This window comes from Antechinus flavipes, chromosome 4 (assembly GCF_016432865.1).
Source record: "Antechinus flavipes isolate AdamAnt ecotype Samford, QLD, Australia chromosome 4, AdamAnt_v2, whole genome shotgun sequence".
Classification (NCBI taxonomy): Eukaryota; Metazoa; Chordata; class Mammalia; order Dasyuromorphia; family Dasyuridae; genus Antechinus; species Antechinus flavipes.
Genome location: NC_067401.1, coordinates 101,021,382 through 101,047,924, shown reverse-complemented (window position 1 = coordinate 101,047,924; position 26,543 = coordinate 101,021,382). Strand labels below are relative to the sequence as shown.

At 36.9% G+C, this 26,543-nt stretch overlaps 2 protein-coding genes across 4 annotated transcripts; one reads left to right on the top strand and one right to left on the bottom strand.

The window, feature by feature from the left end:
- Window positions 1-2,183: 2,183 nt before the first annotated feature.
- EXOC8 (exocyst complex component 8) lies at window positions 2,184-7,099 on the bottom strand. The gene has a single exon (XM_051993607.1). It carries the CDS (start codon window positions 7,005-7,007, stop codon window positions 4,830-4,832), a length of 2,178 nt encoding a protein of 725 aa, XP_051849567.1. The 5' UTR covers window positions 7,008-7,099; the 3' UTR covers window positions 2,184-4,829.
- A 104-nt stretch (window positions 7,100-7,203) lies between these two features.
- SPRTN (SprT-like N-terminal domain) lies at window positions 7,204-25,804 on the top strand. 3 transcript variants are annotated; one of them, XM_051993612.1, is made up of 5 exons: window positions 7,204-7,843; window positions 13,865-13,964; window positions 17,856-17,984; window positions 19,899-20,172; window positions 20,874-21,816. In XM_051993612.1, the coding sequence occupies exons 1-5, from the start codon at window positions 7,542-7,544 to the stop codon at window positions 20,933-20,935; spliced, it is 867 nt and encodes a 288-aa protein (XP_051849572.1). In that variant the 5' UTR covers window positions 7,204-7,541; the 3' UTR covers window positions 20,936-21,816. The 3 variants fall into 3 exon arrangements, with proteins under 3 accessions (XP_051849572.1, XP_051849570.1, XP_051849571.1); XM_051993610.1 differs by lacking the exon at window positions 20,874-21,816 and adding an exon at window positions 24,136-25,804 and having other exon boundaries at window positions 7,213-7,843; XM_051993611.1 differs by lacking the exons at window positions 7,204-7,843; window positions 20,874-21,816 and adding exons at window positions 8,368-8,540; window positions 24,136-25,804.
- Window positions 25,805-26,543: the final 739 nt, after the last annotated feature.

Sequence of the window (26,543 nt, the reverse complement as noted above, 5' to 3'; positions counted from 1 at the left end):
CAACAAGTATCCTTGATAAAGGCCTCATTTCTCAAATATATAGAGAACTGAATCTAATTTATAAAAATACAAGCCATTCCCCAGTTGCTAAATGATCAAAGGATATGAACAAGCAGTTCTCAGACAAAAAAAAAAAAAATCAAAGCTATCTATAGTCATATGAAAAAATGCTCTAAATCACTAGTAAAGAAATACAAATTTTAAAAAGTCTGAGGTACCACCTCACACCTATCAAATTGACTAATATGACCAAAAAAAAAAAAAAAAAAAAAGGAAAATGATGGATGTTGGAGAAGATAAAAGAAAACTGGGGACACTACTACTGTACTGCTGGTAGAGTTGTGAATTGATCCAACCATTCTGGAGAACAACTTAAAACTATGCCTAAAGGACTATAAAACTATGCATTTTAATTCAGCAATACTATTACTAGGTCTTTATCCCAAGAACATCCAATAAAAGAGGGGAAAAGATCTGTACAAAAATATTTATTAGCAGTCCTTTTTATGGTAGATAAGAATTGAAAATCAAAAGGAGGCTCATAAATTAGTGAATGGTTCAACAAGCTGTGGAATATGATTGTAATGGAATATTACTGGGCTATAAGAACTGACAAGTAGAATTTCAGGAAACCTGCAGACTCATATGATCTCATACAAAATGCTGTTAGTGGAAGAAGGAAAACATTGTACAGAGTAACAGTAATATGTTTGATGAACAAAATGTTTTTTAAAAAACTGGGAGGGTGGGGGGAAGAATGTAAGTTCCCTGAGAGCAGAGACTTTCTTTCGGGAGGGGAAGGGTCATTGCATCTCTAGTGCTTATCACAGTAATTTGATAAATATTATTAATTTTGGGGGGAAATTATTTTATGTAATGGGGAAATATAATATACTAATTTTTTTTTAATTATTTGTCCAAAATGTATAATGAAATGCTTAAAAAGGTTTCTCCTCCTTGGAAGTTTTCAAACAGTGGCTTAATGACCACATCAGGTATATTACAGTGGGAGTCTGTTTTATTTCCCATTTTTTCCTAGGCTACAATCTCTCACAGAGTATCAGAGCTATGACTCCAGAAATCATCTTTATAGTCTATCCAGTGATGGAACAATCTCTGATAGTCATTCAGGCTTTGATTAGTCTTCTATTGATGGAGAAACCCACTACTGACCAAGACAGCTGCTGGATCCTAATCTAGCCCATAACTGTCTGCTAGGTCATCTCATGAACATAAAACATATCAATATATGAAGTACTGAATAAAAGGTCCTGAATCAGTGTTAATCAATTCAATGTACCTTCATTATGCTTTATAGGCAACAGCAATAGAGTCAAACTCAAATAGAAACAGATCTTGGTGGCCACAAATAAGCAGTCAATAATCTTAAGAAAATCACACATTAATTATTTGTGTTGTATATTTATTTTGACAAAAATTCCCAATTTTATTTTAATCTGAGTTAGGCCTACCACTATGGGAGTTTTCTGACACTGTCCATGTGATATCTCTGATCTAGAAAACTACTTAGAACAGTTAAGTTCACTCAAGATATGAATCTGAGATATGAACAAACTTAAGAACTTGTGTTATTTATATGAACTCATCATATACATATATACATACATACATACATACATACATACATATATATATATATACACACATATATATACATATATATATGTAATATATATATATCACCATCAATTTGGAGCTGACTGTGCAAAGTAGAATTTCATAGGGACTATCAAAGGCCTAAGGGCTAAAGTCCCTATCTTTATAAGAATAGGGTCAAAGTCAGCCATGGGGGGAAGAGTCATGTCACATTTTTAACAAAAAAATCAGATATTGGTCATTTTACTCCTAAATTATATGGTTTTTAATTCTTTTTTGGGTAAACTCCCTGTTTGGAAAAATCTGTGACTGAAGTCAAACAGAATATATCTAGATTTGGTATAAAATGTGTTTTCAAGAAAATTCACATTCTGTATTTGTGAAATGTTTACTAAATAGTACAAGTCAATCAAAAATAGTAATTTAAATCATGCAAGTGTATAAACAAGATATTGTATTCCCCCCTCTCCCAACTGGCTCTTTTAAGAACAGAAATTAAATAATAAAATTAACAGAAATACAACATAAAGCATCAAGAAAAGGAAATACAATATGCCACCATGACGTTGTGTCCAGTGTAAGAAACTTTGAGGTTTTATTATTTTTTTTTTCATTTCAAATGTCCATTCACACCACAGCAATGCCAATAGCAAAATGTGTATTTACTTTATACAACACTTCCTATGCCCCAAATTTTCAATTATAAAATGCCAATACTGCCTAAATGAATTATGACTGATAGTAGTTTAAACAAAAATGGGTTTGAGTTGGCAGGAATTATGTAAAATGGGGCTTTCAACAAGTAACAAGCCTGAGTTGCACAGAGCTTTTTAGAAGAGCAATTATTTAAATCATCTGTGTTCTCCACTCTTGAATAGAAATAGGAAAGGCAATCAACTCAAGCTGAATATTACAATCTACATTCCATTTCAAGGTAATTCCTAACTACATTCAGTTTTTATAACCTACTTTGGAACTTAACAGGAGAAAAAAAAATCAGAGTGCATCACTCTGAAACCTAATAGTAATCCACTTCTAATGATCCTACACAAATTGTTGCAATTTGACACAAAGGCCACCCTGACTTTGGTGAACTTTACTCATCTCCCTACTCTAGTCGACCCACCCAAACTCTATTTCTATCATTATAACCATGGTAAAGCAGCACAAAAAATTTCCAATGACTTTTTTTTTAAAGCAGCCTATTCAAAGGAATAATTAATGTGAGTACATTTTTAAATTTTTCATTACTTAATGCCTTATTTTTGAATTAAAAAAATTTTTTGCCAACATCATTTCAAATATCCTACATCATTTACAGACTTTCTGATTCCAAAAGATTTTAAAGACATTAAATGGCACATAAAAATAAAAATTTTAATACTGCCCACCTCACCAAAAAACAAAACAAAACAAAACCCTTTTTGAAATTGAATCTTTCAATAGCATTAACTAAGGTACATTTTAATTGTCTCTACCCATTTGACATATCAAAATAACCCTGAGGTTTTATGAGAAACCAATTCATTAAACCTGGAATTTTGGTAAAAAAGTGTATTGGTAATTAATTCAGTCATGAAGCCTTGGCTATTTGGAATCCATCTAAAATTATATATAATTTTTGATACCAATTTTTAAATGACAGAAAAGACACCATTAAAAATGGTACCTGTGGCCGAAGTTACAATTAAGAGCCAAGGAAAGAATAAGCTGCAGTATTTCAATATGCCCTCACTATAGTATGAAACATCTTGGGTTCTCAAAGGCTAAGCCAACAAAGCATAAACTTTGGAAGATTCTACCAAATTAAGTCCCTAAAATAGACAGTGTGTTGTGTAAAGAAAGAATGCTGGTTACAAGGTGGTAAATCATTTGGCCATAGAAACTCATTAATCAAAGAAAAAATTTTAAGTGGTCCTTGGTCCTGTGCTGACCCTTTCTGTAGCCTATGCAATTATAGTGGAGTGGCACAAAAGGAGTCAGAGCATAAGGAATATAGTCTATCCATTAGACAGTTGAAATAGTGAGTCAAACTAGTCTTGTAAAGCCCAAAACCCTTTAAAAGCACTTGGTTATTTAATTAAGATAAAACATTACATTCATTTTAATGATGAACCAAGAATAAGTCTTACTAGTGGTTTCTACAACACTCAAATGCAACTTTCTTCAATATCAGTAAATGTGGCCAAAAAAGTATTTGTTTGAGAAATAACATTCTAATCATTCTTTTGATTCCTCAATAAGAGGTTAGAATCTAAAAGATATTTTTTTAATGAAGACTTTTCCCCCCACCTGCAGACTGACAGTGTAAAATCCGAAAGTAGAACTCTCAAGCAGCTAATAGTGTGAAATATTCCTCACACTGTTACATGTCACAAAGAAAAAGAAATAAAAATTGATAAAGTTCAATAATAACAAGAAACAAATGAGTCATAACGCTGATTTTTCAAGCATTTTGTTTCCAAAGCAGATTTTTAAAAGATAGTAACCAACTAAATGTAATTAAGTTTATTCAAATTGTGCTAACAAAATTAACTGCACTATTTTTTATTAATGCTTTTCCTTCTAATATACTAAAAGGACTGGCATGTTCTCATAGTTTCAATAAATTAAACTGTCTTCCTGAACATTTTAGCCTGAAATTTACCTTAAGGTTAAAGCTACCAATTTTTTTGAGTCTATGAATAGCTTAATCACTCTTTTTTAAAAAAGTATCTTAGGTTAAGAGTGTTTTATATGGCACTATACCTTTGAAGATACACAGAAAATTCTTCTGGTAATCCAGTGACTTATAAAACGTGGAAATAAAGTTTTGATATGTTTGATTTGCATGTAATTATAGATGTGGTATTTCTGTGTGCTGCATAAATACACATTACTAATAATACAATGTGATTTGGCCCCTAAGATCATGAAGTAAAGTACTGTGGTATGACCAACAATCTATAAGGATTCAAGATAATTAAAGAATATATTAAATGAGTTCAAATTATCTTAATGATTTTACTCCTTTGATAAAATTTATCCTTTTTTTCCCCACTCTTCACATTCTCATCTTGAACTCTTACAAAAGAGATGACCTTTTTTCACTTTTATTTTTTAAACTATGTTCTGGATATAAAGATGATTTTAATGTGTTATATAAATAATATACTAGTAATGCTGTATAGACAAACAGACCTCACTGGGGGGAAAAATACAAATACTGTGTATTAGACTACTGAAGTTGTACTTTCAGGATTTACTCGAATAAGTCTAGATGCATTCCTCAAGTCCTGGAGTTGCTTGGCAGGTTTCCCTACACCTTGTTCAAACCTTTTCTCCACCACAGGGAGGACTGTTTCATATAGAAAGGATGCATTCTGTCTGATAAAGGCTTTCTTTTCTGGGTCCTGTTCACATCGGAGACTGTAATCCACATGCTGAACTGCAACCAAAATTATTTCCACCAGACTCTCTAGAAGCACCATATGTAGCTCTGGAAAATACAACTTCAGAGCTTCTTCTAAAAAGCCCATAGTTTGTTTAGTGAAGGCCACAACTGTGTAGCTTAGATTCACCCAGCAGTCATCCCCTGTGTACTGTTCAAAATTGCTCACCCCACAGCTTTTCATTTCTTCTTTGAGTTTCCCCAATGCTTCTGGAGTCATTAGGTTCATCCTTCTCCACATTTCCTCAGAATTTCTGTGCTTGGTGGCCTCAATTATGATTTCTTTATAACTGTGCAAAGCCCCTTGGATGTCCTTCACCAAGAGAGCATGGATGATGAATGTAAGGTCTAACCCAATGTCACCCAACTGCTGGCAATGTTCCTTAGCCACCTTCACACACTCAGCTGCTGTAGACAAGCTCTCTTTGCTATCAAACACCTGCTTGCTAAAAGCATCCACAAACATGCCCATAGCTGAACGGGCCCAAACCACAAAGGCAGAGTAGCAACCACTGTTGGTACCTGCAAAATCAGTTTCAAACTCCCTGGCAGTCTCAAGGAGGCTGGTGAAGAAGACGTGACATAACTTATGAATATAAAGTAAAGTGGCACCTTCAATTCGAAGCTGCCGAATGGCTGTGTGCACAGCTGCTGCCCTGTTTCTCAAAAACAGCTCACAAGCCTTGGTACATTGGCCAAGTCGTATTAACTGAGAAACTGCCCTTCGAGTGGCCTTAGGACCCCCTCGTAGAGAACGATCCGGGGAAAGCTCAAAGACTAGCACTTCAGTGAGTTGCCTGACTCGCTCATCCACTTTGGCCCTCAACTCCTTAACAGGAGGTGGGCATGGCTTGCCCTCCAGATAGTGGTTTAATTTATCCAACAAGTCTACTGCCCCTTCAAAGTCCCTCTGGGCAATACAGACATCCAGGTCCTCCGGCAACTCCTGGATCCACTCCATGGACAAGTCCACTTTCTCCTCAACTTCCGGGGATGTAGGTTCCTCCTCCTCATCCTCCTCCTCAAAAGGGTTTGTGGCCTGGGAAGAAACATGGGGTGGGCCCCGGGGGGCGGCCGCCTCCTCCTGCTCCCTTCGCCTTTTTTCACTGAGGGCCCTTTTGGTTTCCTCCAGCACTTCCAGCCACTCCCTTTTGATCTTAGCATTCTCTGCCTGAAAGATTCGGCTCTCGGGGAACATCAGCAACTTGAACATGTCTTTCATGGGCGGGTTATCCTTGACATTGACCACGGCCAGTCTGTCCAGAGGATAGAGGGCATTGTATCGGTACATGCCCCTGCGCTGGGGCAGCCAGGTGGCCACCAGCAGACAGTCGTTCATGAGAAAGCCGTGTACCCGCTGCAGCTGAGCCATGTGGTCCGCCTCGTACTCCACCAAATCTCCGTTGTACACTAGGTACTGCCCGGGGGTCTCCAGCAGGTGCCTGCAGCCCTCCACTTTCTCCAGCAAGGTGGTCAGCGTCCGCTGCTTGCCCTCCTCCCCGGCACTCTGGCTGTCCCGGGAGGCGCCTCCGTGGCCCGGGAAGAAGCCGGCCGAGCCTCGAAAGTGGTCTCGGCCTCCGGGGCCGCCGCCGCCCTCTTCGGGCCCGGCGGCGGCGGCCGCTCCCGCGGCAGCGGCGGCTGGGAGCAGGGTGAGCGGGATGCTCTCGAGGCTGCTCTTCTGCTCGGTGAGCAGGTGACTGAGCTGGTACATCTCGCTCTCCAGGTAGGAGATCTCGCGCGCCGTCTCGATAAACTGTCGGTAGTTCTGGTACACATTGCGCTTCAGGTTCTGAGCCGTTTCCTCGGCCAGCGCCTGGATCCGCTGCCGGTGCTCCTGCAGGTCCCGGTCTCCGTCCGACTGCTGCGACAGCTGTTTCACGTACAGCCGCGCTTCGAAACCGCTCGATTCCAGCTGTCGCCGCAGGCGACTCGCCCCACTGTCCGACATCGCCATGGCCATCACTTCCCCCTGTCACTGTCACGGTCTCCGCAGCCGCCGAGACCCACCCAACTCCGGCGGAGTTCAGGGACCGGGGGAGAAGGGCGGAAGCCAAGTGAATGCGCCTGCGCGGGAGGAGTCGTCCGGCGCTTGCTGCCAATAACGACGCATGCGCGGCGAAGGCGGGCTAAAAGAGGATCAGGAAAATGAAGCCACCTGGCTGCTGGGCCTGTGCAAAATAAAGAAATAAATAAAGCCACGCCTAAGAGTTAAGAAACGAGGAAGAGGAGGAGTGGGAAGGGAAACTCCCTCTCGGAGCCTCTCCGATCGGACGATAAGGTCCTTCCAGAAGATGCCGGAAGTGGATTTTGTTGCCTCGGCCTTTTTCTTTTACTCTCGCGAGATCAGTTTCCGTTTCCGATCAGCTGATTCAAAATTGTGTAGTCTCCCGGTAGTAGAATGGTCGGGGGCTGGTCAGTGATCTCGTAATTGTCTCTGCCCCTCCCCTCTTCCCCCCTCCACGCCACGAAGTTCCTCCCTACTCTCCCGAATGCGATGGAAGACGACTTTGTGCTGGCCCTGAAGTTGCAGAAGGAATGGAATACGGACGGCCCGGCGTTCGTTCCGCCCCCGAAGGAAGACGACTTTGTGCTGGCCCTGAAGTTGCAGGAAGAATGGAATACGGAGGTCCCGGCGTTCGTTCCGTCCCTGAAGGAACCCAAGTCGTTGGTGGACGAGGCCTGGGAGCTCGTGGACCCCAACCCCGATCCCCGAGCCTTGTTCTTGCAGTTCAATGAGCTGTATTTCTGGGGGCGGCTGGAGGCTGTGGAGGTGAAGTGGAGCTTTCGCATGACGCTGTAAGTGAATTTCCTGCTGTGCTGGGGGGCGGGGTGGAGAGTCTTGGAGGAGGGGGCATTTAGAAGGCCGGGCCGCAGCGCTTGGGGTAAAACCTCTGGCCCCCTGGCTCTCAGCGCGAACTACAGCCCTTGGCGAGCTCGTCTGCACCGGCTCAATTTTCTTCCTGCGGGAATAGGCCACAAATTAGTTCTGCCCTCCGTTACCCATTTATCTCTCTTCTCTCAATACTTTGAACGCAGTGAACTGTGCCAGAATATCTGGAGTTTCGGAGTCTTGACCGCACCTTGCCGTGAAGCCAAATCTCATTGAGCAGTTAGGTATCTTATCATCATCATCGCTGCTTGATTCAGATGGTAGTGGCCCTTTAGTGTTTACAAAAGCGCCGCTTCTTACTTAGGCTTCAGGATTAAGAATTGTTTTAATGAATCTGACTCGCTTATTGTGACAGAGTCCTCCTTACGTGGGTAGGCGTGAGCTCTTTGACCCTCTTCCCCTTCAGCTCCCTTCCTCCCAGCTCTCAAAAATTCACCACCTGGTAATGAAGCTTCTGCCAGAATGGTCGGATTTAGAAATGGAGGTTCTCTCGTGCAATTTGGAACCAGCGAACCTGAAGCTGATGAGGTTTGGCGCAGGGCAGAGAACGAACCCCTTCTGGTCGGCGCAGGTGCAACGTGAGAGAATTCACGAACCTGAAAGGTTAAGACTGGCAAAAAGAAGTTTATTGGCACTGAGGAGTCAGCTTTTGCTAGGAGGCTGACTTCTGAGTGACAAAGTCTTGTCAGAGAAGTAAAGATCTAGCAGAGAAATCCTGGCAGAGAGATAAAGAGGGGTTAACGCTGAGAAAAGGGTGTCTTCTCAGGGGGCAGGGGTTCTCGAAGGCAGCTATGCCAAGGAGAGATTCCTTGGCATGGCAAGATAACTGCTTTGAGGCCTCTGCAAAGAAATGAGCCCTTTAAAAGAGATTTGAGACTGAAATTTCAACCAAACGAGACTCCCCCAACGCTGTCATTGCCCCCAGGCCCAGACCACCCACTGGGAGTGGTTCTGAGCCCAATGGAAGTGGATAGAAATCTCAGTCTAGATCTCCAGCTAAATGAGACCACTTAAGTAGGAGTGGTTCTGGACTCAGTTCATTAGAGGATGTGTGGAGGGTTTTGAGAGTCTCCTCCAGGATAACAGAATGAAACTACTTTATCTTGATTCCCTGAGGCAGGTGGTTTGGATTGTAAATTCAAGGAAGAAAGTGATTCTATGAGGATAGGTTGAGGATGGAATGCATTTCAATTTTGAGGGATAGTCAGCACAGAAGGAGATGGAAGATGGAGTATTTGTAATAAACAGACCAGTTTGCTGGTGAAGAGGGAGTGATGTCCTCTGAAACTAGAAAGATATCATGGAGTAAGGTTGTGAATGCCATTGAAAGCCGAGAAAGGATTTTGATTCCAGAAAAAAACAGGAAGTTACTTGAATTTAATTAGTAGTAGTCATATTTATGATTAAGGAAAATCACTTTGGGCAGTACCTATACTGTAGTCAAGACTATGCAGCCTTAGCTCCTCCTGCCTGAAACTCTTCTTGCCTGAGGCACAGGGATGGCGTCTTGGTTGTAAGCTCTCGCCTAATCCTGTTGGTGCACTTTAAATTGATGCTTGCTGATGGAGCTGAAGTCAACTCATAATTGTGTTTTCAAAAAGTGTGCTGTGGGAAGAACAATTCAGTTCAAATAAAAGTCTTGGAGATCTGCTTGAAGGTCCTAGCCCAGCATGCTCAGGATCTATAAGATGGGATCTCTGCTTTTCCAAATAAGTTCTTGTGACATTTATTGAAATAATGTTTCAACTTGTTAAAATACAGCACTACTTAGCAGACTAGAGAGTTGTAATGGGAATATCCCAGAGAATGAGATCTTCATGTGATCAGAATGCTTTTGCTTTTCTGGTTGTTTTGATGGATAAAATATCATCAAGCTATGCAGAGACCGAAGGTCATTAGTATTCTCTCTCAAAAGATGACTATTCCCAGGTAACCCAATAGCCTTTAAGAGACAAAGTTTGGTCATTTAAATAGTCTTTTAAAAGTTCTTTTAAGCGATTTCCTGCCCTCTTTTTACCTTATAACCATTTGGAAGGGATCAAATTATGAGTAATAGAAAGTGTTATTTTCCTTTTTTTTCCCCAAACAAACTAATTCTTTAAAATGCTAGGATGCTTTTGTATTGCTAATAGTCATTTACTTAATTACTGCTGGAAGCCTTCTTGCCTTCCTTTTGGAAACTTTAAGGCCTCTTGTGTACTTCTTTTGTCTTGATGGGTTTGTAAATTGAATTTTGGAAATATAAATTCAGCTGAAATTTTTTAAGAGTTTTCTGTTAAGAAAAGTGCTAAGATGTATTATAACAAAGTCACTGTAGGAACTATGGGAGCCTGGAGTGAGGTAGGGAGAGATTTGAATCTGGAAGACCAATTCAAAAGGAAGCTATTACAAACATGCAGTGAAAAGTAATGAAGGCCTGAACTAAGATGGTTGCTGTAGGGAGAAACAGTGTGGGTGAGGTTATGGAAGTAGAACTAGATTTGGCAGCTGATTCCTTATGTGTCAAGTGAAGATGATGAATATTACACTAAGATAATGAACCTGGGCAATTGTAAGAATGAATTTGTCTTTGGCAGATAAGAGAAGTTTGTAAGTGGCGTAGATTCCGGGGAAGATGTGGTGTTTTAGACATGATGAATTTGAGATGTCTCAGAAACATCTTTGAAATATTCAGTAGGCACCTAGTTATGTGGAGTTGAAGCCCTGGGAAGAGATTTGAGCTGGATCTTTAAAACATCTTCATGTTATCCTTATAGAGTTGATAAATAAACTTTTGAAAGCTATGGAGTTAATTAAGAAAGAATATGTAGAGAGAAAAGAAAGGTCTAGGAGACCCAAGGTAAGAATTATGATGTAAATGATCAGCTAGTAAGAGAATGAGAAGGAGCTGTTATATAGGTAGAAGAAACAGGAGAAAGTAATGTCACAAAAACATAGGAGAGAACTTAAGAGAAAGAGCTCTTTTATATAAGAAAATTTTGCCCATTTCCTATCCTCATTCACTGCATCCCTTTTTCTTACTCTCTCCCCTTTTTTAAAATCATCTCAACATATTCAGTTTAGATTTAAGTCCTCTGTAGATTATTTCTAACTGCCCTAGTAATGATAACATTCTTAAGTCATATGTATTGTCTTCCCACATAGGAAGGTAAACAGTTTAATTTTGTTGCATCCTTTATGGATTACTCTTTCATGTTTACTTTTTTATTCTTGAGTCTTGTGTTTGAATGTCAAATTTTCTATTTATCTCTGTTGTTTTATCAGGAATTCTCGAAAGCTCTCTATTTGTTTAAATAGCCACTTTTTTTCCTTGAGGGATTATATTCAGTTTTGCTGGATATGTTATTTTTGGTTGTATTCCTAACTCATTTGCCTTCCAGAATGACATTCCAAGTCCTTTTCTTCCATTTTAATTTCCCCAATTACATTTAAAATAATTTTTAAAATATTTTTCTTTAAAACTTTGAGTTCCAGATTTTCTCCTTTATCCCTACTCCCAGCCTCCTTACCAAGTTGGCTCCTGCTACTTTGGGTTGGGGAGACATTATCTCATACTTTAAGCTTTTTTGTATTGCTCTTTTCAAAACTAGTTCTGAGAGTTTGCAAGTTTTCAATGCTTCCAGGCTGATGTGATCAGGGATGAGATGTGGTCATTGTTCTTCTGATCTTATGCCAGGAAAGGCCCTGGCATAAGCTGTTTGTTCCGTTGGCTGTGCTGGAACCCCATCTATCATGATAGAAATTGTCACCATTTGTGCTTCACTGGCACAGACTTAAAGAACTTAGAGTTACCTAACCATGCTACAATGAGTTGAGTAGAATTTTATGATAAAAAGTTACTGTGAATTCAGAAAAGCTTTTAAAATATTTTAATAATCACAGGAATATCTATATAAATAGTAATGCAACCAATGTATGAAATATTAATTCCACAAAATAAATGTTTATATATGAACTTGAGGACAATTTTTAATAAATCTAAGGCCCCAAGTTGGGAATTATTTATCTTGATCAGTTTCCTTTTACAGGTAAGGAAGCTGGAGCCAGTGAAAGCAAATTCTGCTTCCTGCCTTGTAATAGAGCTTTTAAGAAAAATCTTTCTCATGTGTACTAACTATCTTTTTAGATTATGATTTTTTTTGAAGGAACCATATCTTTTTATATACATATTCAATGGGAAAAAACTATAAACATAATTTTAACTCTTATTGAGACCTTATGTGCTTTAAAATTTTTCATTTCCTTTTGAAGCTTTACCTTTCAGTAGGACCCCAAGTTTCAGTGGCTCTAAAACTTAGTGTTGCCCCACAGCACAAATTTATCCTTCTTTTTATATAGTCCTTGTCATCCTATCCATGAAGAAAAGAGTTAATGATGAGGAAATATCTGAGCATCAGTTAACTCTGTCATAGTAATAAAGGGTTTAGAGCAGGTTGTCAACTGTAACAGCAGCTGTCCTCAGTCTGTGATAGACAGAAACCAATTTTGAGGTCATATTTTCTTTCCATCTGAGTAGATAGTCACGTAAAAGAAGTTGTCATACTAAAGCGTGGATGAGGGAACAGAAATTAGTGTTTGTTGAAATTTGGTAACCCACACTGAATCTCAAGTCCCCACTCCCATGTGAAACTGAAAAGCTATAATCAACTAGTGTCTGTTCAGCTATTATTCTTCTAACAAAAATCTAGTAATAATAACTGGCATTTACCTAGCATTGTAACTATAACTTTCTATAGTTTCTTTAACTTTCTATAACTATCTCATTGGAACCCCACAACAATTTTGTGAGGTAATACAAATATTATTCCCATTTTGGGATAACTTCTTGGTATCCCAAAATGGAGTTTGTGTTCATTTTTTTCCTGGCTCCAAGTTTAACATTCTATCCACTGTGCAACACTGCTTTTTTAGAAATCAGGACAGAATCAGTTTTACTTTTGGAGCCACAAAACATATTAGGAATAGTTTTTCCATCTATTACTCAAATAAATTATTTCTACTCTTTTCATCTTATTCCTCCCTGAAAATTAAAGAAACTGAAATATTCTGACAATTTCAGGTACCTGTACAGAATCAGTTTTACTTTTGGAGCCACAAAACATACTAGGAATAGTTTTTCCATCATTACTCAAATTATTTCTACTCTTTTCATCTTATTCCTCTCTGAAAATTAAAAAAACTGAAATATTCTGACAATTTCAGGTACCTGTTCAGTATAGTTTTTTTTCCTATAGCTTCTATTTACCTCACTGGCAAAGCTTAATGTAGCTCAGGAAGCCTACCTCTGAATAACAGAAGTGACACCTTATCTCCTTGGTATTTGGCTACCATTTTCTTCTTTCTTTCTCTTTACCATGCTAACATTCTCTTGCTAGCACAGCATCCTGCAGGAATTCAGAATTTCCTTTCTTCTGCCATCTGGCTACCCTGATCTGACTCTCAAAGTGATAAGAGGTAGTACTGGAAGGGACCTATACATAATTTAGCCCAACCCCTTCCTTATAGAAACTAAGCTTGGAAGAACAAAATAATGCTCAGGACACAAAGATAGGTAACAGGTAGCCAGGATTCAAATTGGATCCTTTGACTACAAATTAATTTCTTTTCTTATTGATACATAATGCCAGTAATAAAAATTTCTATAAAATGAGGCATTCCTACATTACCATTTTTTTCCACAGACTTAATTATAGGGTTTGGGTGAATAACATCTTTAGCTTTTGCAGTTTAGCTCTGATTACAGAATTAACCAAACCCAGGATAAGATAATAAGACAACTAAAAAAATATATTTCGTAAACTCATTGAGAAAGCATATATCAAAGTTCTATGCATGTGGCAAAAAATTCTGTTCCTTTTCTGTTATATTTTTGTGAATTTCTGGTAAGTAAAAATTGGATGATTGCACTTTCTACTTGTCTTTCTTAGATGTGCTGGAGTTTGCAAGTATGAGGGGAAAGGAGGAATGTGTACCATCTGCCTCAGTGAACCCCTTTTAAAACTGAGACCTAGAAAAGATCTTATAGAGGTGGGTATTCACAAATAAATCTTGACTCTTAGTAATTGGATGTTAGGATTGGAAGGGAGCTATAAATATTATTTTCTCATTTTATAGATGATTGCCTTAGGTCTTCAGCAGCTATCCAAAACTCAGGTGGAAGAATAGTATCAGTGAGTAACTCAACACAAGAAGTATAAAAGAAAGTTATTTAGCTTTTAAGGATATAATTGTTTAACTCAGGGCAATTATACATGGATAGCCTTGGTTCTATTTTTACACAAGTTGCATAAGCACTGACCTCTTCCTTTCAACTTTGATCTCTTAGAGACATACTTAAAAAGCTGACTGGTACAGCTAGGACTAGGTACAAAACTGCCCCCCTTTCTCCCACCCCACCCAATTTGAGAAGTCCAAAGAATTCTCACCATCAACTTTATATCTCTACATATTGGATTTTAGATACTCTCTGGCAGTTGTCAAAATAAGGTCTTTTTTGCTTGAAGGTGTGTCTTCTTTTCAGATTTATTTAATTCTCCCTCCCCTCCCCATTTTGTACTTAGCAAATAGCATTTCCTTAACAATCAAAAAACAGAAAAAAGTATCATTCATGAAATGATAAATCTTTTACATATAGCTTGCATTTGAGCTCTTTGGGTTGGTTACCCAACTTGCAAAATAGATATATGCTGGAATGCAGAAAACTCCTTACATTGTAGTGATTGCCTTAAATGGCTTAAAACTTGTACTCTAAGATTACACTGCTATCAACTTTGAATGGGTTAAGCTGGTTTGCAATTTTGATGAGTTCATTCCAGAAAATTTTTACTATAAGAGGCATTTTGCAATTAGGGATATCCTCCATACTTAGCCCAACAACTTAGGTGTCTGCGTCCTTGTCTCCCTTCTTTCCATATACCTTCACCCAGTCAACTTGCAACCATTTGCTGGGGATTCTTAATGGCCATGGAGCAGAATAGGTCAGTTTGGCTATACTTTAAAATATAAAGTGCCTGTGCTGTTGCTTACAACATGAAAAATGTGTGTACTGTCCTACTTATACTACCAAGAGTTGAAAGTGATTTGGATTAAAATCAGCAATTTTTTTTTTTCCAATATAGGAAAGATCTATATACAAAGACCCAGATCTAAAAATAATGCATTGTCTAGTTCAATTCCCATATTTTTCAGTTGGAAAACTAAATGACATGTTTGAAGTAGAAAGAAATTATAGTGTTTTCTTCATAAATAACAAGAGAAAGTTATTAATAAGTAGGAAGATAATGACCCCAAGTAAACATTTGCAATTGGGCAAAAAGGGAGAATGTTAAAAACATAAGAGAAGGATAGCAAAAAAAATAAGTGAACCCAGAATGCCTTTAAAGATAAACTCAACCATAGGCAGTAGAAAAATCTTCTGAGTTACCTAAAAGTTCGGTTTAATAGAACTTTCACTTTAAAATGCCAGCAGAAATAAATCTCAATCAGTTACATGAGGATGAGCTTAGCACTGTAAGCTATGTGTACAATATAGCAGATTATAGAAATTATATCTTAAGATAATGCTTTCGTCTTTAAGGGACTGTGAATTCATTGATTATAAATGCTCCTTTAACCTTAGTAAAGCAGTATTTGTGCTTGTTTGTTCCTCCCCTCTCCCCCCCCCAAAAAAAAAAAAAAAAGACATAATTTATTAGTTACCCTTGGAGTACAAGTCTTTTCACTCTTAACTAGGAGATGATAGAAATGACAGAAATATTTTCTGTCCCTGATTCCATATTTTTGTCTGGCTTAGTCAGATTTGCTAGAGCTTATGTTCCAATGGTGTGGCCTTTGAAGACCCCAAGATTACTCATGCCCTAGAGACTAGATTTGAAATAGGGTGAAAGTTGTGGACCATATTCAATAAATATTAAGTCAATTGACTTGAAATCTAGAAATTTGTGTGTGTGTGTAAAATATATTTAACTTGATTAACAGGATCTGGATGAAACCTAAATTTGTGATCTATTAATATTAAATAAGCTTTATTTCATATGTGATGTATTTTGCATGAATACCTAATAAAAAATTTGCTCAGCTTTTTTTTTATAGTTGATATATAGTTTTCCTTATGTTTTTTCCTCTATACACATCTTGATGTCTTTATATTGGCTTTCACCAACATGTGAAATGTCCTTCCTTCTCATCTCTCTTAGAATTCCCTAGTACACACCACCAAGCTTATGTCAGGTGCCATTTTTCCCTCTTCTCTCTCTCCTTCTCTCCTTATTTCCCCTCCCCCCCTTTCCTCATGTATTGTTTGTATTCTTTTTATCCATTTGTTTTTTTCTATCTGGGAGGCATAGATAGAAGCTCTTAGAAAGAAGAAACTTGCATTTTTTTTCTTTGTATTCTCAATATTTGGCTTATAGTAGCTACCCAATTAATGCTTGTTGATTGATAAGATAGATGCTCCTAATTATAATGCAGATTATAGCAATAACAATTCTAATTAAAATTCTGTCACAACACCTCTCAGAATTGCCATTGACATCAACTTGAAAGATTTTGAAAAGCAAATTATTATAAGACTTCATTAATCTTATCAAGCAGGTTTATTTATAAGTTAAGACAAGTTACTGTTAAAGTGAGTAATTTCATCAGCATATAAGATATGGAAAGTAACTTCAACTTTATTTTCTGCCCTCAAAGAAGGTAACCTCCCATCCACAGAAATTTTTTTTGCAGAGATATAAATATACAAATTGAAGGCATTTTCAGTAGAGTTATATTGGTAGGAAAACAGAAGCATTTTGTCAGTGATTTTCAATGGTAACATTGACTAAAAGAAGTTTATTTTTTTTTTCTGCTTTTTGTTTATTGATTATAGAAAAACATTTGAATTAATATAACGTACTGTCTTGCAGTTTCTTTTATAACAAGGTATCTCTGATTCATATCAAAATCATTTACTTTAAAAGATTTAAGAACAGAAATAATACTATGCATTTACTCTCTGATAATATCATGCAAAGTATAAAGAAGGGGATAAGTGCTCAACAAAATTATTCACCGTAGTGATGAGAATTCTGTTTAAGGAGATTACCTTTCAATCTTGAGGTCTTCCAGATTCCCCTGCTTGTAGATGAAATATTAGTGATTAAATTAAACCCCAAAATACTTCAGAGTTATCTCTTTGAAGAAATCTATAATTTCTCACAGGAGTTTGATCTATTCATTCACACAAGAAGAACCAGATAAATAAGAAGTTGCTAATAAATAAATTAGTCTGTTGCTCAGATTTCAACAGCTAGGTGAATGATCACCTAATAAAGCTTATTTACCAATATGTGTATTTGGGACAGACAATATATGGGTGGAATATAAATAGCTTAGAGCTGAAAAGAGGGAGGAGGAAAAATGTGGATTACTTTCAGAAAACTGCAGAGCACTTTTACTGACTTCAAGCTTTCCATAAAAGCACTGTCTACTTTTTTAATGCAAGTGTCTTGTTGGTAGTGGTGTGTAGCAATAAGATATGGCTTAGAAGAACTAAAAATAAATGTCACTTAAAGGGCAATGGAAAGGGTAGGGGTATGGTGGGTGGTGTATGAATTCTAGAGAGAAACAGGAAGAAAAGATGTTATCAAAGAATTGTATGACTGAAAGATAAGATGGACAGGTCATGGATGACTAGAGTATTTGACTGGTATACTCCCAGTGTCAGGAGAAAGCAAAGGAGGCCTCTCCAATATGTTGGATATCTGTAAATACATATAGTAATCTAACAGTGTTAGGACTTTTGTAACTTCTGCTCACTGCCTTCCTTCAAAAAAAAAAAAATTAAAGCACAAGCATCATCTTGATTTACAAATTAATTTTTCTGCATTTTACTCAAAAAGTCACAAGTTAAGTTGATTTGCTTTTATCCTGTTTCAGACACTATTACATGAAATGATACATGCATATTTATTTGTCACTAATAATGATAAAGATCGGGAAGGTCATGGCCCAGAGTTTTGTAAACATATGCATCGCATCAATCGCCTGACTGGAGCCAATGTAACAGTAAGTATATCACCCTTAGGAAATTCCGCATTCGTATTTATTTAGATATCTCAATAACTTTGATAAAATTCAGTCAACTAGGTCTCTTCTATTTATAGGCCAAAGAATTGAGAAATAGAGGAGTTGTGGTTTGCCAAAGACCTTGCAGTAGAATCAGTGGCAGAGCCAAAAGTATGTCCTTATACTTTTGTTTTTCATTAGCAGATGAATGCTATGTGTTTTATTCCATACGGTTTTCTTAATGGAATAAGCACACATTTCTGTATTAATTGTATTCTCATGTATTTATGCAAATTTCACATCCAAAGTGAATGAAAATCTTTTCATAACAATTATATTTGTTGACTTCTAAGGGCAGTAAAGATACATGATAGAGAACAGAACATGCCAAATTGTTTACTTTTATTCACTCATCTGCCTTAATTGTAATCAGTTAGTTCCATAATCAAGAAACAAGACGTGTTGAAAATATTTGATCGTGTACTCTTTAGGAAATAGGAACTAAAAACAAGCTCATCTCTATTGTGATTCAGGTAAGTTAGGTTGGTGTGATTTTACTGCTGTTATCATTGCTTATTTTCCTCTGGTATAAAGTATAGACTGAACCAGATATCCATGAAAAACCCAGATATATACACACATGCATACATGAATATATATTGGAAGAAATCCAAAGCAAATGTAGCATTACTGCATCTCCCAACCTTATCTACTTCCTTTTGGCACTAAATTTTTGATCCTATGGTCCATCCTTTCTTTGATAATTAATTTGTAAGAATTCTGAGTAAAGCATATTAAAAGAGGGAGTAGTCCTGAGTTCTTTTCCACATCTTTTCTCTTGGTACTTTCTTCTTCCCAAGATCCACTATGCTTAGTGCAATATGAATTGTATTAATACTTGCTGAGTAAATGACGTTTGCTTTTGGGAGGATAAGTGGCTGCAGTGTTTGAATAGTCAGGGATATAGGGAACAGAGATTGCTGCAAAACAAAGTTTTTAAAAATTCAGCTCTCCTCAAGTTAGGGAAATAGTTATTCTGAGCAAAACAGTAAACAAGCCTTTTCTGCCATTCCTACTGCCACTGTTTTGTTACATGGAAAGAAGCAAAAAGAACATTTATTTGTTATAGAAAAGTGTGTGCTACAGTGATTATTAGAAGCATTTAGTCACCCAGAACTTTTTGTTACAATAGTATTTTTTGTTTGATTCTACCTCTGATGATAACCAATTTAGTGTTAAGTCAATCTTTAGTTTGCTAAGTCCATAAGCTTTTCTTACCTTAAGTTTTGATAATTTTCTGTCTGCTGAAAGTGATAGGATTAAAAGGTATTAATATATTTCAGACTATGAGTTCCAAGAGGGTAAGGGAAATTTTGTTTAATCCAAACTTTGCCCAATTTCTCCATGTATTCCTAACACCCAACACAATTATGTGAAATGTTTGTTGAATTTGTTGTTGAATTGAATGATTCAAACCAAATTTCCTTAATTTCATTCAGCTCAGAAAGGTTTAAAGTAGTTTCCTCTGTTTATATTTAAAATTCATCATTTGATAGAAGTTAAAACCTTCATCTTTTCTATCCAAACTTAGACTATTTCAGAAGCCCAGGGGAAATTAAAAAGATGAATTATTAGTCTTAGAATTTTATAATTGAAAGGAATTTAGATGCTATTTAGTTTAGTTTTTTTTTTTTTCATTTTACAGATGAAAATGAAGAAACTGACAGAGTGTCAGATTGTGGGAGTGTCAGCGCTGCAGAGAGGGGCCTGGGTTTTCTAGCTCTTTCCATTATACTGTGCTGCCTTCTAGTTTCTAATATGATTTCTAAAGCATAGTAGGTTGCCCATTTTGTGTTTTTGTAAAATTGTTGATAATGTCATGGATAAATGCTAAAATGTTTTCTTTTAATGCAGATATACCACAGCTTCCACGATGAAGTGGACGTATATCGTCAACATTGGTGGCGTTGCAATGGGCCCTGCCAAAACAGAAAACCCTACTATGGTTATGTGAAACGGTCAATGAACAGAGCACCCTCACCTAAAGACTTCTGGTGGGCTGAGCATCAGAGAACTTGTGGAGGCACGTACATAAAGGTCAAAGAACCAGATGGCTATTCAAAAACAGGCAAGACGAAGACAGATCTAGAAAAGCGACCAAACTTGGCGACGGAAAGCAAAAATAAAGGTACCCTGACCTTCATTCTTCTGCCTTTTTCCATGGTATAATAGTAATAGCTGCCATTTGTATAACACTTTAAGGTTTGCAAAACTCTTTACCTATATTGTCTCATTTGATCCTCATAACACCATGAGGTAGGTTCTAGCTCCATTTTGCAGATGAAAAAACTGAGTCTCTGAGGCACAATTTGAATTCAAGTCTACCTGATTCCAAATCTGACACTATATCAGAAAGGTAGTACTACTGTTCATACTATTTATTGGTATTCAAATAGCTTATAGCTTAATTTTAGTATGAGTTTTAAATAGTTATGAAAATATTTCAAACTTCTGACAGAAGATTTTAGTTTTCAGGAAATGATAGGGGAATATTACTCATAGGAACAAAAATGAAAATATTTCCAATTTATATTTGTTTTAGGTTTCCTTCCCTATCATGCCTTTCATTGAACAGTACTAATACTTATGAGGAAACAGGGGGCAAAAAGAATATCAAAATAAGAACAATAATTCAGTTAGCATTGCTAGAATATGATATCTGTCATTTAGATTGTGCTCTAATGATGGAGTTTTACCTTTATTTATATCTGCATTACTTTGCACAGTGCCTAGCACATGGTGAGGCCTTAATAAATGCTTGATGATTTATTTTTTATCTTAGATGGAATAGATATGTAACGCATTTATTAAACACTTGCTGTTTGTTAGGCCCTCTACTAAGTGCTGGGTGGATAAGACGATCCCTGCCCTCAAAGAATTTTATCTTCTAACGAGGGGAAGCACCACTTAAAGAGGAGCTGGAAAATAAGAGGTAGCATGAAAGAGATGGAAACATCGTGTTTTGGAATTGATGACCAGAAAATGAGGTGGAGGCATGATTTCATGAAAAATACGGCCCTCGGGAATAAGAACCCAAAATAGTTTTCCTGGATACAGTCTAGATTTCTAAAGTTGATGAAGATCAAAATAGAGGTAGCATAGTTTAGAATTAGTGGCAAGCATTTATCAGTAATTTTGTCTTTTATAATTTTATTCTGTACTTTGATATTATTCTCTGTTAATGTTTTACTTTTACGGAACAGAATTGCATTCATTATTTCTCTCTCAAAAAGGGATGCTTCCTTATAAGGGACATCTTTGATTTGTGACAAATTTTAACTCACAAATTTTGAGAACGAATATGGTATTGGACAGTCTGGGTTTGAGTCCTGGCTCAGCCACTTAGTAGCTGTGTGACTTCAGCAAGTCACTCGTTCCAAAGGTTCTATTTCTTCATCTATAAAATGGAAATTATACTATCTGCTCTGCCTTACAAAATCAAATAAGGTGATATATGGAAACTACTTTGTTATAAGAAAATTCTTTATAAATATATGCTATTAATGATAATAATTATGAAATTGGAAATATGTTCTGTGAAGAAACTCTGCTTCCTTTTTGTGAGAGGTGAATGCCATTTGGATAGGAATGTACTTTGCCTTTAAATCAAAGGCGGAGAACCTTTTTTCTTGCCAAGGGTCAAAAAGCTGTTATAATTATATTATAATGTTATATGTATATATTATATGTAATGATAATATAATAAAATAATGTATCAAAGAAATTATATAATAATTTTAATAAAATAATAATAAAAAGTATTATGACATCATTGATACTTGATATTTATAATACCATTCACAATTCATACAAAATTAATCCAAATTCAACTCAAGCAGTGGGAAGTCGTTCTATCTAACTTTGAGCTCATCATTACCTATGTTTACCTTGGCAAATGATTTCATGGGCCTTATGCAGCCCATGTACTTGATGTTCCCCACCCCTGCACTAAATAGAGGTATAGAAAATTCCCTCCCTCCTCTTGAGGCAATTGGGGTTAAGTGACTTGCCCAGGGTCACACAGCCAGGAAGTGTTAAGTGTCTGAGGTCAGATTTGAACCCAGATCCTCCTGACTTTAGGGCTGGTGCTATACCCACTTCACCACCTCGCTGCCCCCCGTATAGGATATTATTTAACGCAGTCATGAGACTTGAAAATATGATATAGTGTGGATAGTAATGTCACACCAGCATTCAGCATAGGCATGCTTCTGTTAAACACCAGTAATTTTTGTAAAACATACTCTAGGTGAAAAGATATTATAGGAGACTTATTCATAAGATCATAAAGCTAAGGCTAGAAGCTTAGAATCTTCCCCTTCCATTCACATTGTATAAATCTCATACATACTTATTTATGTATTGTCTGCTCAATAAACTGCCAAGCATTCCAACTCTACTGCAGAGAACACAACTCTGTGGGGCTAGCCACATTGTCCAAATGTACGCTTGCTAAAAAAGACTATTTTATGGAGACTCAGACAGGACAAGTGCTCACAAGGTGACCAGAAAAAGCAATACAAGGACACTGTCCAGGTCTCTCTTAAGAACTTAGAACTGATTGTATGAAATGGAAGACATTGACACAGGACCGCCTAGCATGGTGTGCCCTCATCAGAAAAGGGGTTGTGCTCTGTGCGCAAAGTGGAAGTGAATTAGCTCGGAAGAAATGCTAGATGCTCAAAATTAGAGATGCTAGCCCAGATGTTCATAGGGACTGTTGGTGTCCGACCTGTGGCAGAGCACTCTGAGCTCATATTGATTGGTCTGATCAGCCACAGTCAGACATGCTGTAACTCGACTCTTAACAGCAACAACCAGCCAGAAACTCCTTGAAGGCAGGGACTGTTTTTGCCTTTTTTTGAATCCCTAGCACAATGGTTGATTAGAAAAGAGTTGACAGATCAGTCTAACACTCTCAGTTCTCAGGTGAGAGACCTGAGGTCGAGGATGATGAAGGGCCCTTGCCCAAAGTGATACAGAGTAATGACCAAAAAAGGCAGGATTTGAACCCAGATACTTTACCTTCATAGCCATTTTTTTTTTCCATGTATGACATTATTTCCTTAGTTCATTAGGAGCTACGTGATAAATATTATAGCATAGTGGGTGTCCTACTATAGTGCACAGTACAAAAGCTTCAATTCGGTTTTTACAGATGTCAAACTTTGACTTTATGATGGCAGTACCGACTTCCCCTTGCCTCATGCCAGATGTCTCTTCTGGCAGGAGGAGAAGTGACTGCAAAAGAGGGTTGTGCTTCCTGCTTAGCCTTATCAGGTCCATGGTGTGCACTAGCCAAAAGGCTTGCAGATTCTTATAAAGCTGTGCTGATCTTCACACATTTTTTGGTTTTGTTTTTCTTTAATGGCTCACTATAGTCTCCTGGAGGAAAAGGCAGTGATTTAGAGAAAAGTTTCTTAAAACTGAGTTAAAGCCCCCATGTAGAACTGAATTTTGGGGTCATGAAATTATGATTTATTAGTAGTAAATGTTTGATTAAATATTTTATATACCTATATACCTGGGACCCATGTAAAAATTTCTCAGGCAAAAAGAGGTCAGCCTACAAACTACACTGCTGTAGGCCTAAACCTGCCTGGAAACGTGTTTAATTAGCACTAGTATGAAAAGCATTACATCAGATGTTTTTCCACCACTCAGGATGGAGGAAGAATTGTATTTCTGGTATTTAGTTTTTCTTTGAAGCTTTGCCATGTTATAAAAATGTTTAGGTAGAATATATAAAAAATATTTTTACAAATAGTGTATGACATACATATATATTTCTTATGTATAGATTACTGTGTCTCATTCTCTTATTCCCTTTTTTTTTTTTTTTTTAAATCGGTGGATTTGTATCTGTTCAACAGAGAATTGCTCCTAGAGAATGGGACATTAAAAAAAAAAACTTACCCCTAAAAAACTTTTTGAGAAAATGCATTTTTCCTCCTTTAGCAGCTTATTAATGTGGAGTTCTACTTCATCAACAAATATAGCCTCTACATTTTGAAGTATTCATTAGCTTACAGATATTCCTGACTTTAAGTGAATGGAAAAAAACCTTTTAAGTAATGACCTTCTTTTGCAGGTAAACCAAAGCAAGGGAGGAGCCAGCTATTGAGCCCTTTCAGTGGAAAAGGTTATCTCTTGGGAGGAACAAGCAATGTATCATCACTTGGGAAACTCATCAATCCACCTGCCATTAATAAAACTCAAGAACTGTTTAATCAAAACTGTCCATTGATTGCCACAAGACCTAATCATAAAAATGAGTTGAAATCAAATTCATCTCGAGGAATTATCAGCTCTGAAGATAAATCCCCAACTAAGAGACCCAAAATTGAAAACAAAACTGCTTTTGCCAATTTTTTTATCAAGAAAGAGCAAACAAATAGCATGTGTACAAGTAGAAATGACTCAAAATGCAGTTCATTCCCTGTCACCTCATCTCAGAATTCCAGTCACAAAAAAGCAGTGAGCTGCCCTGTTTGCCAGACTCAAGTTTTGGAGACACAAATTAATGAACACTTGGATTCCTGCCTTATGTAAGAAGCCAAAGAATTGGAAATGTCTTTGGGAAACTAATGTGTCTTAAGATAGCAAAAGATCAGTTCATAAGTGTATCATGCCAATTAATCAGGAAGTTAAAGTGTTGTGAATAATAAAGAAGTATATATATGTAAAGATTATAAAATTGAGATGGCTCTTTCTCTGAGCTCCAAAGAAGATTCTGTATTTTTTCTATCAGAATTTGGACAAATTCTAACTGTATATAGATGTCCAGAAGTCTTCATGTAACTTTGAACAGCGTATACAGTGGTGCTAAATTTATATGTTCATGTGACATAGTTCACAATTTGTTGATTGAATTTTATTATTTAGTTTGCAGTTATTAACACATGAATAAAAAGGATTTTAAAATATGTTTAAGATAACTTGTTTTTCAGACATGTAAATCTGTTGTCTGTATGTTTTTAATCAAATGATACCATTTTAAAATTGAAATAGATACATACATAGACACACACACACAAATGTTGAAATCCTTTCAATGGAAAATGTATCTTCTAGAAAGAACAAGCAGTGCATCCTCACTTGAGAAACTCATCAATCCACATATCATTAATAAAGCTCAAGAACTCAAGAACTGTTTACTCAAAACTGTTAACTAGTTGCCATAAGATTTGATCATAAAACTGAGTTGAAATCAAATTCGTCCCAGGAATTTAACAGCTCTGAAAATAAATTACCAAATAAGAGACCTAAAGCCAAGCTATAATATTGAGATGCTGTCTAAAAAGTTGAGAATGGTTTTTAGAGTTGCAAATGAACATATCTATAATTAACCTTCACATATTAAAAAAAAAATTGTATCTTAAAAGGTTTTTTTTAAACATTGCAATTCTTCATTAGTATTTTGTGAAGACAGAGCAAAGTGACTAGATTTCAGGCTTAATTGAGGTCCAGAGATAGTAAACTGATTTAATTGCAGTTGCCTGCATATTGCTGACTGATGTTTAAAAACTCTGTGCTAATTACTAAATTTAGTTAAGCTAAGGATTTTAGCTCTCATATGCATAAGGAAAGAGCTGCTTTGTTGATACCCACAGTAGAAAATAAAAGACAATATATCATAATCTTTAAGATAGAATTTTTTGAGGTACATTGTACAGTTCTGTCAATTTGTTTTAAGAAAAATTTTCTAAGTTGTAATGATGAGACTAATAATTTTCTAATAAAGTTTACTTGAGAACAGACTAGGTATAAGTTATTTGAAAAACTAGTATTTCTTTTCTGTGGAGAAATGTTCTGATATAAATATTGGAATCCACAAAAGCTCTACTTTAAAGCCTCATTGTGTTGTAGGATGATCTTGATGTTCTTGAAGGCTATGCAAGCACAGGACAGAACCTTAACAGGTTCTCCAACATTAAGAAGAGGCATCTAGGTGGTACACCAGATAGGGTGCTGCATCTGGACTGAGGAAGACCTGAATTCAAATGTGGCCTCAGATACTATCTCTGTGATTTTGGACAATCCACTTTATCCCAGGATCTCAGTTTTGTCACTTGTAAAATGAGAATAATAATAGCTCCCATCTCCTAGGATGATGAGGATAAAATAATATTGCAGAGTGGTATGTAATCTTAAAATGCTTATTTCAGTTGTCTAAAGTCACATCTATGGATCTTTTCCATCTCATTTTCCTCATCTCAGTCTCTTCAGACTTTTTGTTTTTAATTTCTCAAGTCTTCAGTCTTCACTTCTGCTCTCATCTAGTATCAAATATACAAACAGTTGGGCCTTGAAAGCCTGGTCCCCAGCTTCCTTTGCAGACATTCTTCCTCTTCACGTCCTCCACGAGCCAGTCAGACTCGTATTTTCTTTTCTTTTTTTTTTTTTTTAATTTTTATTTAATAATTACATTATATTGACACTCGTTTCTGTTCCGATTTTTTTTTTCCCTCCCTCCCTCCACCCCCTCCCCTAGATGGC

Coding starts and splice junctions, on each gene's coding strand:
- EXOC8 (XM_051993607.1), bottom strand. CDS start 7,007: ATGGCCATGGCGATGTCGGACAGTGGGGCGAGTCGCCTGCGGCGACAG.
- SPRTN (XM_051993610.1), top strand. CDS start 7,542: ATGGAAGACGACTTTGTGCTGGCCCTGAAGTTGCAGAAGGAATGGAAT. Junction 13,965..17,855: donor CTAGAAAAGATCTTATAGAG/GTGGGTATTCAC, acceptor ATCCTGTTTCAG/ACACTATTACATGAAATGAT. Junction 20,173..24,135: donor GACGGAAAGCAAAAATAAAG/GTACCCTGACCT, acceptor CTTCTTTTGCAG/GTAAACCAAAGCAAGGGAGG.